The sequence below is a fragment of the Phalacrocorax aristotelis genome, chromosome 1 (genome assembly GCF_949628215.1).
Source record: "Phalacrocorax aristotelis chromosome 1, bGulAri2.1, whole genome shotgun sequence".
In the NCBI taxonomy this organism is placed as follows: domain Eukaryota; kingdom Metazoa; phylum Chordata; class Aves; order Suliformes; family Phalacrocoracidae; genus Phalacrocorax; species Phalacrocorax aristotelis.
This window is the reverse complement of record NC_134276.1, coordinates 24,915,052-24,930,027: the sequence shown is the minus strand read 5'-3', so window position 1 is coordinate 24,930,027 and position 14,976 is coordinate 24,915,052. Positions and strand designations below refer to the sequence as shown.

Genomic DNA, 14,976 nt, shown 5'->3' with positions numbered 1-14,976 from the left:
TGAGGGTGATGGAAAATGCTTATAGGACTTCATGTCTCCTTCCCGCTTACTGTAAGCTCTGTCTTATATGCAATTTTTGGCTATAGTCATCACGGTGATAACTGCCCAGGAAATTGTTCAAGTACCTAAATACCATTTCAGTTTTCTAAAAGGAGGTGCTAGGTGTGTGCTGGCTGTCTCCAACTGTTTCCACTTTAGATCATGAGTTTCATGTAGGTATTCTGAGAGAAGAGATACAATTCTAAACAGTTTTACAACTTCGGGAATGTGCTTTAGTTTTAACAGAAACATAGTAAAGCTAGTCATAGCATGGAAGGTGCCTATGAGAAATCCGAATTTGGAACCAGACATGTTAAGTATGGGGAGTTGACAAGCATGATTCCTTCATGAAGAAGATGTTTGAAAGTCTTAAAGAAAGAAAATAATTTGGAGGAAAAACAGAAAGATAGAAGGGAAAGCTACTTGGATATTGAACAATAGCAATATGAATATGTGCAAGAGCAACACTTACAAAAAACCCCGAAGACTTTAGCCCAGCAAATAACTGCTGTGAATTTTTCACTATTGCATTATAATCTAGAATTCTGGAAAGAAATAATAGTTTACTACATCACAAATCCTTGCAAAGAAAAAATTAAAAAATGGCTGAGATGAGCAAATAATGATGGAGGTTTTTCTCTGCAAATCCAAAATAACTAGATATAGTTATTCTTTCCCGAAATTGAAACATAACCTGCGTCATAAGGAGTTGCAAGCTGGGGTAGTCATTCCAAACTCTTTGTGCAGGATGTCATTTGCAGACATAGATTTACCACCTTATTCCTTTCTTTTTAGATCAATGCCATAAACACATGCATTGCCAGTGATAAATGGTACTTTTACAGACAGGGAGAAAATGGATACTCAGAGACATTTCAATTTATGTAGATCTCTGAGTACCCCAGGTTTCAATCTGGTGATACATTTTTGACTGAGATACCTGTGGACAAAAACATATGACACGGAAGCTAAAATAACACTATCTAAGAACTGATAGACTACTTCTAAACGGAGGAAGCACAAAACTTTCAGACAGTTGATGAGAACAACCAGAAAGATAAAGAACTGTGACAAGCAATATTTGATTTTAAAATGCTGGGTGAAAGTATTTTAATGTTTCTATCTCATAAAAGTCTGTCTGCTACTGCAAAAGCGCTAGCATTTGACTTAATCTTTTTAAATATTTAGTAGTTTGGATGATGCTGGATAAAGCATTAAAGATGTGCTTTTATGAATAGTTTTGCACTGCACTGAGATGGATCTGTTTTGCTATGCTGCAATGGTCAGCTTTTGCCTAGGTGTTATACATATGCTTTTTACACCAAAGTAGACATAGTAAAAATGCTTTGCATTTATATACAGTAATCTATCAAAATGTCAATACGTGTAGCTTGTTATTCAAAACTTGATATGGAACCGGAATTAACTGGTCAGGATTAACCTGATTTTCAAAGGCACTGAGCTTGTATCAGCTGTTGGAAGTGGTAGAGATACCCAGGACCTAATAATGCTGTAGATACTGTCATTTGAAAAATTTGGCCAATATGGTTTCTGAACATCAACTAATGAGGCAGTTTCAGGTACACATAGTGGATGGAGTTTATAATGGGTTGATAATGATACAAAAAGAAGTTCAGCGATTTGTCTTTGCCAGAGTGTGCAATCAGAGTCACAGCAAGAGTTAAAATTCAGGAAGTGCTTGCATCTTTCTTGAGCTACTGATATTCCAGTGTGGAACAGTTATTGGATGAGACTTTGAAGGGCTAAAGTTTAGACGCTGTTTCCTGTATTGTGGAAGGCTGGTTGCCCTGTGATTCCCAAGGGCAATGGGGCAATAATGCATTCACAGTTTCTGAAGTTTGCGTAGTCCAAAGAATGCTCTCTTTGATATTGTCTGCATGTAGCTGTGTTGTAGAAATCAGGTACAGGTTAAGGTAAGAAAGCCAGGATAACCATGATTCATTAACTTATTAGAAATTCAAATGTTTTCTAATCCTATATTTATCCCTTTCTGCCATTTTAAGCACACTACTAAATTAATGCCTGTAAATTCAGTAACACCGCTGAAGTCAGATTCAATATTTTCTACCAGAACAGAACTTTGTAATGACTTCTTTGACCCTATTCTGCATGTGTCTGTCTCCAGAGTGTGTCATGTCCTGTTTCTTAATTACGCTTTTGGAATAGAAGATCATAGGGTATAGAAAATAAGATACAAAATAGAAAGCACTGGAGGTTGGGAGGAAAAGTCAATACTGTTCCAGGCTACAAGTCTATTATTTTGAATTTTATTAAATGTGAACCATCACTAGTCATCCTTCCTGGTACACTTATGCTAACATACATTGCACTTGCTGATGCGACTCAGCTGAAAATTAGTGGCATGTCTATTCTGTTTATATAAAATTTGTTCTAGCACTCTGCCTGCTCTCCAAATGATACAGTCCTTTCACATAACGCTTGTTCTTGCAGGCTGCTAACTGCTTTTGGATGGAAGGCAGTTTGAGCTGTCATTAGGAACTCTTGAATAAAAGGCATACACCATCCAGGCAGAAGCAAGAGTTAAACTCAAATTCTGTAAACGTAGGGGTGTTATGAGGATTTATCTTAAGTCTGATATATGAATTCTTACCCTTGAGGCTGTCCCTATTTTCTTATGGAGAAGTCATACATGCTAGCTTTGTATGTATGCCTTAATCCTATAAGAATTTATCTGAGGTATAGGGCTGATTGATTTTTTTTTGTTATTAAGAACAGCCATATATAAAAAGGACACAAGTCATTCTCCCTGACAATGTAATATATATGAACACCTTCCCTCTTCATAACTCAATGAAGGTCACTTTAGTTCCTACTGGAACTAGGAGGAAGCTGTTTTGAAAGCTCTCCAAATCAAATTCCAATAAAAAGGCCACCCTACTTTATAAAGAACATGGAAGACACCACCCAGCTTTAAAAAAAAAAGTACTTGTGGTCTGTGAGACGATTGACTGCACAGGAGAACTTGCCATATGTGCAGCTACTTGCACAATTTTGCAATTGGTTTCCATGGTAGCTTAGCATCAAAAAAGAATGAAAAAATGGGAAAAAAAATTATAAAACTGCTTTATTTAACCTTTTAAAACAGTAAGGTGCAGTTTCATGACAAAATGGTGGTGTTTCTTATTAGACAGACTTACTTTCTGCTTAGTTATTTTTCTGTGGCAGGGAGCAAGACTAGACCGCCATGTATTACATACAAAATTGCCTGCATCTGTGCACATTTGGCTACACTGGAAGACCCACATGGTCAAAACATGAATTTAAAGGCAAATGCAGTTCTAAACTGCCAAAAAAGTGGTCACACATGTGACTGTATATTGATTTTGTTCATTCTATATACTCCAGGAATCATGTAATAATTTTAAAAACTGTCAAGATACTCACATTTTCTTTAACTTTATACACTTGCTGAAAACTTTATCTGGAAGAGAATAGATCTGGTGGTGTGAGAGTGACCTAAAAGTAACTGGTAACTGATGTTTAAATTAGGTCTTAACTGGTCAGTGTTGCAGCTGTCAAAAATCAGGCCTTACATCTGGGTGCAGCTGACACAGGGTCAGAGCATGGAAAGGACTTTGGGCACATTCCATTACGTTACACCGGTGCGGTACACTGGGTGCATTACCTTGCTGGTGAAGCTTGGGTAACCTCAGCTTTTTGTCATCTGTCCTTACTGTTTAAATCCTGAGGTGAAGCTTGAGTGCCCTCCTGGGATTAGCTGGGAGAAGACAGGCCTCCCTTTGGTCTGTTTAGGAAGTAAATGTACCTGATTGCTTGAAAGAGCTAGCTGAAGGCCAGGAAACTTCATGCTGAGTTTTAAGACTGACATCCTTCAAATATTTTCCTTTGGTAATCCAGACAGATCTTAAAAAATTTCTCATATTAGTAAGTATTCAGCCATGTATATGTTTTGACAACCTGTAGGACTGGAGCAGGAAAAATGAATTAGGGAGCTGTCAGTCATCGTTAAGAACCAACAATGTTGAAATTCCTGCTTTGGTAACTTCAGCAGTATTTGGTGGGTGCTCATTACCCCAATTCTGGCTGCACAGCCAGTGATCTTTATTGAGTGGCCTGGGGCTGACAGGCTTTAAGCAATAGGAATGACAAACCCAAATAGCATTCAACTCACCTAACTGTAAACATCTACAGTGCAAAATGCACATCTCAGCTAACACCCCAAGCTCTCTTTAGAGAGAAGTAAACATGTTCTGTGTGCAGTTCATATGACCTGTACTATATGACTGGTTTACAGTGTTGACACATATTTTGTCAGATGAATTCCACACTGAAGTAGGCCTCGCAGCAAAATGCTCACAGCATTCACTACATCCTACTAAATATCTGTAGTGGGTCAACCTTTTCTGCAGTCTCTGAACGCAGAGAGCCCATACTTGGTAGTATAGCACTATGCAAAGTGTTTTTAGGAACCTCTTTGTTTGTAAAACAGCTTTATACTGGAGAGCAAAGGGAACTCTGCTTGCAGGAGGGTTACGTTACTTGAAACAAGTGGAACAGACTTTAGATTAACAGCAGAAGATTCTAGTTCTGTTTCCATGCAGCTGCAACCTTCTGGGTATTGGTGGAGACCTGGGAAAAGGAATTCTTGAGTGAATGTCTTACATATGACCTATCAAGTACGTCTGAGTGTCCTTCTGAGACCTCTTTTTAGAAAGGGATTGGACATCTAGATGCAACGCCCCCAAATTACCTTAGTGAGGCTCGCTTATCAGGAAGGCTGTAAAACACTGATGCTGCACTTCCTAGGATTTCAGTGCTTTTCATCTAATGAAAGCAAACGTAAGTAAAATGTAAATCAAGTTTAATATCCTACTGTCCATAAGCTACAATAAGGGCAACGGAAACACAACGTATACTTGATATACATATAAATTTATATATACATACAAATGAGAACAGCTGAGGAGCTGCTGATGGAACAGTTTCCTCTGGAGTATGCAGTTTTGTTTAAGTCACTACACTTCACTGAGAAATTGGATACCAGAGGGAACACAGCATCTAAACTTGCCTCTTGCTTGGCAAGACATTGTCCTTGATTTCTGGATTTAAGGAAAGGGCTTTTTGGGTACCCCAACTTGGCAGTCCATCTGAAGAGCTGTCCTAGAGGTGTAATGCTTTGACTTAGCTGAGGCTTCTGGGTTTATGACTTTTCATCAGTAGGCAGGAAGAAATATTTTAGAAGGCATCAACCTAAAACATTTCAAGATTTTATGTTTTTTCTTTAAATGTTTCATAGGGAAGCATTTCTTTTTTCTTTTGTTCCTGAGTAGGATGAAAATAAATACTGACTTTCTAAAAGTTTCCAGAAGTGTAATTACCACTTTCTTGCAACTTCATACAGCTGCAACCTGGCACTAACAAGTAAGTTCCACATTGCACTACTCTGCTCTGGTATGCATGCAAAAAGCTCCGGGAAAGTAAAGGAGTTCCCTGAGTGCATATAAAGTTCCAGATATCTCTACAATTATAGTAAATATATGTATGCAGTGAAAAGCTTTAGAAGTGTAAAATAGTTTAAAGATATTAACACAGGCATTAGGATTAAGTTAGAATTCTTCTGATAAATCCAGATAATTAGGCTTTCCATGAACCATACCAAAGATACTTGCCCATCCACTGTTATCTCCTATAGAAAGTGTTAACATTTGTCAGCTGTACTTTAAATTGTATATTGGCTTTTAATGAAAACCAGAACATTAGTACCAAATTGTCTGTGGGGTACATGTGTTTTCTTATATGGGTTGGAACCAAAAGTAAATCTTCAAACAGATTTTTTTAATTGTCTTTTCTGCTTATTATGAGGAGCGATTATAAACCCAAATTAACAGATCTCATGTAAACTGAATATCAGAAGTGCCCCAGACTATAAGCAGGGGTAAGGGGGTGGGGGGTGGGGGGGAGAGGGAGGTAGGGAGATAAAGAGAAATAGAGATAGAAAGATGACAGTGGAGTTGATGCATTATCTTCTGACCCAACATGCATCACAGTTGCAGAAGTCAAATGTGATGTAGAGGGAATCATCCTCCAAAACTGGGATAATTTATTAGCCAAAAAAGGAGATTGGTCTCATTGATCTGACTTCCTCATTGGTCTTTTGGATTGAGAGTGGGCTTGGAGATAAATAAGACAGAGATGACTCATAATGTGATCACCACCAAGTGCATATGTGCTTATGCACATATACCAACGTATGTATATCTCTAAGACTCTTACAACACTTGAAAACATAGAATAAGAATTCTTCTTGTACTGGTAGATAGCCTTACTGAGCGTAAGTACCCCTACTTATGTGCTGGAGTTCACGCACCCACTTTGAAGGATTCCCCACACAGATACTCAGTGATTACCCACTGTCCACAGCAGAGGATAATATAATAGGGATTCTACAGAAACCTCACCACTAGAGTCTGCCTGGGGAAGGCCTTTAGGCACCCTGTCCATTTTCTTTGCTGACCAGCATGGTGTAATTCCTTCATTCATTGAAGAAAATATTCAATTACACTGAAAACCCCAGACTTGTCAGGCTTGTGGATCATCTGCTGACCATTAGTGATTCAGTGTGTATTAGCTGGAGGAGCACATCCCATAAACAGATTTTGTTTCTGTATACTTACAGATGTTGCAACACTCACCACAGTTCTCTTCATATGCACCATTCTCACAGTCATTTATGCTATCACAGTGAAATGCCCATGGGAGGCAAGTTGTATGATTTCTGCAAGGAAAATAACCCTTTTGGCAGACAACACCAACTGAAATATCTTCCATCAGCAAGGATTCTGAGAAAATATGGGAAGACATTTTCTCTATAGCAAAGTATGTTTCAAATTAGAGAGGCCTGATAAAACTGCAACCACACATGCGACCCAATATTTTAATTTTTCACTTTAAAGTGCATTATATGTCATTTTAATTCTGCCTCTTGCATTACAGTGTCAGCTACAAATGGCTTACTACCACTGAAATTTAGAAGAGACAGCTTAAAGTTTCTGTTTGACATTCTTTTGTTTCCTGTCATCTGCAGAACATATTGCCGGCCAGAAAGAAACTTATCAATATACTTTCCTGGCAGACTGATTCCTCAAAGGTGTGAGCTTTAAGTAGCAGTACCCTGCAGCATGGCTGGGGATGGCCAGGGAAGTGCTACTAGGGTGCTGTGGGCTGGGGAAAATGGAAGTCTCATGTGAAGAAAGAACTTCCAGCTGGAAGATGTGGAAAGCCACTTCCCATGCCGAAGGCAGCTGGGCAACAGGGAAATGTCCACTTACACGTCAGAGAGGTACAACTACTAAGAACATTTATATATTTCTTATTGTATTAGGAACACAATTACAGTAAAATCTTTGGGCAATTGGCAAGTCAAATCTTGGTACGAGTCTGCAAAGATGGTCTCAGATTTATGGCTTTTCTTTTTGGATGTTTTTTGCAATAATGCAATTACATTTATAATATTGTAAATCACTCATTTAGACAAGATGTTCAGAGCAAGAGAATAGTTTTTATTTCCTCTATTGGCGCACATCACAAATGACTGGTTTTCTGCAGAATACTTGCAGGAAATCTTCCCTATTGTTTCATTACAGGTATGGAGCATATGTCCATTTGCAAAAACACTTTCTCCCTTTCACAAAGTTTACAGGAGATTTTATGGCCAAGAAAAACTAATGAAAGAATGCTAAAACTGCAAAAAAAGCAAACAAAACAAAACAGGAAAGTTGTTTGTATCATGCATTATTCATTAGCAACATCTCTGAAAAGCGAAGCTCTAATTTGACAAAGCAAATTTCATTATAAATTTAGTTGAACCAGTAGAAATATCTGTGGACCGACCTTGCAAAGGCAGACATACTGGCTGTAGACTCATGAGACTCCTGTGGGACTATATACAAGATTAAAATGAAACATATGGGATAAAATTATAGGGAAGAATGACAGAAACAAAGTGAAGTAATCCAATTCCTATGAGGCTGATAGACAATTAGGGGCTATATAGTATCAGCAAGGATGGAAAGAGCAGAAATTGGGCTAAATGGTAATCTTTAAAAACTGAGTATGTTTTAGTCTTATCCAACTAACACTGTGCTAATAATACTGCTTTTTGTATTATGCAAAGAACCGAGGTTGAGACACGGTGATAGGAGGCGAAATACATAGTTGATTCCAAACTCATGCTTAAGATCCAAATTAAGTTAATTTTGCAAATCTTGTCAAGATATGCCTTGCCTTTTAAGTGAGATAGCTATAACATTTTCTTGCTACAAAACTTAAAAGATGGGTGAAGAAGTTTAGGCTGGCTTTTCTGAAGACTTTTGTTAGGATCCATTATGTGGACAAAAATAGGTAGTTTAGACTGGGTAGACTATAGATCTGCATATCAGTATTTTGAATAATGTTACAATTTGACTCTGATAGTTTGCTCTTTTCATCAAAGTCCTTTCAGTAGTGCCAGTATTTTTAGTTCTAACTCATTTTTTCATGTATCAAATACTGCACAAAGGTTGGACTGGAAAAAGCTTTCTATCTGTATTCATTTAGGGGCAGAAAAAACACTCTTTCAAAGTACACATGTATGTTCAGTATGGCCTGATGGTCCGTTTTAAAGAACAGAGTGTGTCCATGACCTCTCAAGAGAAGCAAAGCTACAACAGAATGCATGTGGGGTAGCAGAGCTGAAAATGAATCCTGAGTCTCTCTTCACTCTTAGCATTCAGCTAATTGCGAAGACAAGAAACCAGCTATTATCCAAAAGAAAGGGCTTGCTCTTTTGGTTTTCTCTCTGAGTCTCTAAATTAATTTTAACTTGTCTTAATTGGCTCTTTTATCAAGCATAGTGCATCTACTTCTCTGATGGCTGCAGTTGTTCCTGACACACTTTCCAGTAACACTGACACACAAACAACGCTGTCATGTGCTGGCTATCCGCATCCATTCTCATCAATGTCTGCAGTATTATGTGGAGCAGGTCCATAAGACTCATGATTTACCACCCCATGGACAGCACTTTGGCTGATTAATAGATACAGATAAAAGCGGAAGCTTCTCTTTCAACGCAATGATGCCATAAAAGCAGTTCTTTATTCACCAAGTGATAAAGGTCAGTCTTCAAATTTCTGCCTATGATGGAGTTGCTCCTTCTCTACTTACTACTAAATTTCCCCTGTTTCTCACCATAAATTTCTGAGTAGCAAAAATCGACCAAACCGTATCACGTATTACTGATGACTAGCTAGGTTCGTGCAATGTGTGCAGTTTTCTAACAAGTCACTGTTATTCAATATGCTTTAATGAAACAAGTCTATAAATTGATTGCAAACTTAGTAGTGCAAGCAAGGAATGTTGGCTCTTCCAGCGACTGTGGTTGTAAGAACAGTTTTGTTTAAAGCAGAAAAACTGAAATATTCTCTGCAAATATCCAAGTTGTACAAAAGCTCTCCTTTGCAATAAGACAGGTCCAGAGATCTCAGCACCAGTTAAAATTGGTTTAGTGAAACTCCCTTGTTGAATCAATACTGCTTGGAGCTGTTGTAACACATGTAATTAAGGCACATTTCAGATGACAACAGAATACATTTTTTGATCCTATTATTACTGCTTCTAGGTCACTCTGAGAGCAGACAAGCCAGTTTGCTTTACTTAGTTTCAAAATCACTGAAATATTATTGACTGAGAGCTCACTGGGAGCACAGCTGTTGTTAAGTTCACATATTGCTTAAGAAGGAAGAGATTAAAAGAAAGAAAACAGCCAAGTATGTAAAATGAATCCTAAGCCCTTAGAATTAGTAGAAATTTTTGGAAACCGGAAAGAGAAATCTTTACATTTCTGGATCCTATTTCAAAGAAGACACATGCTAAAACATACACAAAATTATTTACTTGTGCACAAATCTAAGTTTTCATAACCATTCTTTTTCACCAATGTGTTTTTTTCTAGGTGGGAAAAGACAGACTTGGTTTTATATAATAACTTCCCTGGAAAAAACCCAACCTGATATATCCAAACTGCAGGTTAAAGAGATGTTTGATGAACTGCAAGAACTTTAAGAACTGTAAGACTTTGAAAATGCTGTGGATTGTCCACATAAAACATGCATATAACGGCTTCAGTGGTGAGCAGGATTAAAACAACAATGCAAATTAGATACCGCCTGTTTGTGAAATTTATAAAATCTAAAAAAAAGGCTTTCACATTAATCTAAAATATGCTTGCTTTAGAGTTCCTGCATTTACTATGGTGACAGACTCTTCATCCATGTCGCTCCACAGGAGAACAACATCCCTGAACTCTCTTTTTGAAATGAACAGATCCTTTACCAGGTTTTTCTTTCCCTGGATGAAAAGAGAGTCACACTATAATTTATATATAATTTATTCTCAGTAGTTGTATGACATTTAAATATGATTGTCACATTTATAATAGCTGGGGTTTTTTATTGTCAGAACTGAACAACTCAGCTGATCAGTAGCCTGCACTGGTACTATTATTAAGGTGTGGATTGTAAATCCCTTCCTGACACTGAGAAGTAGTTACTCACTGAAGAGGTCCTATAGCTGCTGTGAACAGCAGTTCATCATAAAAAGAAAAGGCTTAAAAGTCTGCATTTGAGTACTTCATCCTTAAATTTGTCATGCATAGAATGTCTAAGGCAGTGATATAAGAAGTCTGAAAGTGCTGTTAAAGATGCCTAGGCTGCTGTATAATTACTTCCCATAGGTCTTGGCATGTGAGGGTAATTGTGTGAGTTTTCGTTTTGGCTGAAGACTTCGTGTCACAGTGGCCTGAAGGAGAGAGCTTTTTGTGGAGTACTAAAAAGGGAGCTGTTTATCGCCAGCCATTAGAGGGCAGTAAAATACCACATTTTTGTACAACATCGGTTTATTCGCACTAAACACCAAGGACACTTTTTGAAGGTTAACCAGCCATTCAGATAGCAACAGTATTAACAATCAAGTGATGTTTTCCACTCTTTTGGAGTGGACTCATATATCTGTTCTAGGAATTGTAGAGTGCATACCTAGTGAAGCCTAAACAGCCTATGATCAATACCTGTTCCACATTACAGATGTTTTCCCTGGAAACGGGCCGCAGATGTGGGTTTCCCAGATGTAACTGTGCCCTGTGACATTCCCAAAGCTGCTATACCAAACACGTACATTTGTAGACACATTTAAGAGGAGAGGACAAGACAGGAGGGGATCAGTTATTCTCTCCATATTTCTGTACCTCCTAGAACGCAGTTACGTAGGGGGTATAAGGACTTGTCCACACAGGAAGCATCTTTTCCTTGAACCTGTGGTTATCCAAGGCTTTTGATCTGGAAGCAGTTTAGGACAGAAGCTGCAGTGCCTTGGAGTGCCCACTCATCTTGGATTCAACCCCTCTCTGGAGCAGTCTGACCTATCTGGTTTGGCTAAAGGGAACAGAGAGTTTGCTGTTAACCCAAGATAATTTATGGCAAAATTGGTTCAAGCCTTATTGTCTACTATTGATGGGGAATATATGGAAAAATCAACTTGGAAGAATGGTAAGGTGGATAATTGTATTTTTTTATAAGAGTTCAAAATAAATAAAGATACATTTCATGGTGTGTAAATAGGAAACAGTAAGGGATGCTTTGGTAATAAATTACTTCCAACTTTTGTTTCTTCTAATTGAACTTGTAACAATGAAAGCAATACATTAGTCTGTGTAATGAAAAGGTGAGTCATTGTATGGTTTTTATTAACCACATTGTCTTAAACCAAATGTTGGAAACATAATAAAATGAAGTTTATGTTAAAATAAAAACTTTACATGAGTAGAATTTCCTTTGGCAATAACAAAACCTAGTGATTTAAAAGTAGTTATTTTTAAGTAGAGTGTTTAGTAAAATTCACTACATTAAAATACTGCATATTCGACTCCTTTGTAACAGGGTGTCTACAGAACAAATAATATATTATCTAATATTTATTTTCTGTCTCTAACAGGCTCACAATTTTGAAAATTTCTTTTCTTCACAGCAATACATTTTCTGTTTAATTTTTTTTATTTTGATTACACTATAACCTGCCCTTTATGCATTATTAGAAAAAAAAAAAAGTTATTTTATTAAAGAACTTTTCACAAGCTCAGAAATTACCATTCATGAGCTAATTATGGTGAAAACCATTTATTCACTTTTCTGTAATGCTTCAGGAATTACTAAGCATAAGAAAACTATTCATTTTTTTTAAAAAAATCATGCAGGAACTGAAGAGTCTTAATTTTGGAAAATTTGTGTGAACAAAATACTGTAGCTTCTACCTGTATATTGTTATATATTGAGTTTCTATGGGAAAGAACTTTTCTCATAGAAGCAATCTTTTAGGCAATCATTTCTGAGATTCAAAGTGCTCTATCAAATGTATAATTCTAATTTTAATATGCTGATACTGATTTTCTTGGCCAAATTACCACAAATTTGTTGCAATATTTATGAAAACTCATTTGCTAAGTTAAATGCCTATTTTTTCACCTAATATGTAGAAAATGTGTTATGATACTGGTGTGAAGCTTGCTGTTTACAACAATGTTTTATTATGTCACGTACTTTTTCAGAAAGCATCAGTTTATCCTTTAGTGTTACATTTGATTAATTTAATTTCATCAAAATTTAGAGTAACCTGGTCAGACAATTCTGTCATTTTATGAGATCAAATTTCCTCATGTGCTGTAAGCATTTTTTTTCCTAAAAATATGTTTTTCAAAATCATGTAAATGAAAATTCTTGAAAGATTCCTTACTTCAGATGAAATTGCTTGTTAATTCCTTAATGTAAATGAAAACTCCTTACTGTTTCCCAAAAGGCAATCAGGTTTATGAATAACTGAGAAAGAAGTGGTCTTACCTTGGATTTCTAACAGAGGAACAAAATGGAGTGGAAATAGCATTGCTGACAGCCTGAAGTCAGTAAGATTAAGACAAGGGCAATAGTATGCTTACGGCCACTGAGCAGTAGTTATGCTCTGGACACCTTAGTAGCTGCTCTCATAAAGAAATCTCTAGTTCAGCTACATGTGGCATTGAGCATGCTCACAGCCTGCTGTTCCCAGCTCTAAAGAAGTCTCTTGTCACCCATCAGGTTGTTGGCAATTATTTAACCATAGTAACAGCTTTGTCTGGCTTCTGGGTTACTGCTGTATTCATCTGAGAATGCGTGTAAGGGATTTTGATTCTATTAGATTAATGACTGATTTCTATTTTGGGGTTATAGGATGCATCTCTTTTCTAATAATAGTAAGTTGCCTTTGTAAGAGAGAGAAATATTTTTAAACAGTTTGCTGTTATTATATTGCAACTGGGATTACAAAGCAAAGATGTCAGTTTGATTTGATGGTTGGACTTCATGATCCTAGAGGTCTTTTCCAACCTTAAGAATTCTATGATTCTATGATTTTTTAGTTATACTGCAGTCTAAGAAAGAACATCCAAATACTTAAACATGTAATCAAACACTGAGTAGAGTTGGCCCACTGAACTCTGTTGCTTAGCTGTCTCCAGAGTGATTTCTGAAATAGCAGTCTCTCAAAGAAAGATCATTACCCCTTTGCCCTAATTATTATTCTGGAAAGTTAATATATTTCTGCCCCGTGTTATGGCAGCCTTGTATGTGTTCCTCGCTTAATCAAAACATTTTTTTTTTTTCCACCAGAAGAGGATACCACAGACATGTAGAAGATCTGCTATAGCACAATCTGCATTTAAAATTATGCAGGACAGACACATTGCTTTAACATTAATACATCATTTTGTGTAAGTTTTCAGTGCATTTAACTAACACATGTGACTAGTGTCACTGTGTTCTTCCATTGTATATTTTGATTTAAATGAGGAAAACAAATGCAAAACCACCACAATGCATTTGTATAAAATCTCACCAGAAATAATTGATAACTTTTGTCTAAAATACTTTAGAATACATGGGCTGACAGGAGGAATGAAAAAATCTCCAGAAATAGGAACTACAAAATGCAATGTGTATGGGTGGTCCGCTCCATAAGATTCAAAAACAGCCTGTCATGAATTACCCAGCGTTAAAAGGCCAAACTGCTGTTCACATCTATGCAAGGCAATGAACAATTAAAATGAGGAGGAATACTCATATCAGAAAGTATTTGACTTCAGTAATCAGCATTATCTGGGATGCATTTACCATCCCAGCCACTGGTGCTTTTTATATTGAATATGGGAGGCAAATGAAGGTGGTAGAGCGATGTGGCATACTTACACCTATATTTCCTACTGCTGTGTAGCACTGTAGATTCTTGGCACTTTCTGAAACAGCAGATGCAAATATGCACATTTACCAACATTGCAACATGGAAGGTTATTGAAGTTGGTGAAAAGGTCTAAGGGCTCTTGACCACCACAGCAAAATTACATGTATGTCTTGTTTGTTTCTGTGCACATACAGTGTACCCAGGCACTTGAAGAGTTCTTAGCCTAATAGAAGGGATGGATGGCACTTAGATTCAGCACATGCAAATGAAAAGCACAACCGAGAATAGTAGTAGTGCAGAATTATGTGGTGATCGCATGAAAAAATGAAGTAACATTGGTAAATGTTCTTGTTTCTTGGCATCCCATTCCTAGTGTGTGCTCAGCAAGTTGTCTTCTCACAGGACTGAGATGCAATCAGCTGCAGGTCACTACCTGCAAAGGAGCCAAGCCACCCTGCTTCTCACTCTTCTTTGGGGCTGTGCTACAGATCACACATGGGGGCCTTCACAGCAGTAATGGAGATAATGCCTTGCCCCTGGTACAGGTGAGACTGATGAAATCACTTGGAGACTTATGCCTCTGCTTACCTGTCATCACATCAGTGATGAAAGTAGCAACTACCTATTACCAGAAGG

General features: G+C 37.3%; 1 protein-coding gene across 1 annotated transcript in view; it reads right to left on the bottom strand.

Moving 5' to 3' along the window:
* The window catches only part of RXFP2 (relaxin family peptide receptor 2), a 44,831-nt gene extending 37,928 nt beyond the window's left edge, over positions 1–6,903 (bottom strand). Inside the window, 6 exon segments of the mRNA XM_075081876.1 lie at positions 912–979; positions 1,887–1,958; positions 3,466–3,537; positions 4,566–4,671; positions 5,654–5,728; positions 6,735–6,903. Of these exon segments, the coding sequence (XP_074937977.1) occupies positions 912–979; positions 1,887–1,958; positions 3,466–3,537; positions 4,566–4,671; positions 5,654–5,728; positions 6,735–6,903 (562 nt within the window).
* Positions 6,904–14,976: the final 8,073 nt, after the last annotated feature.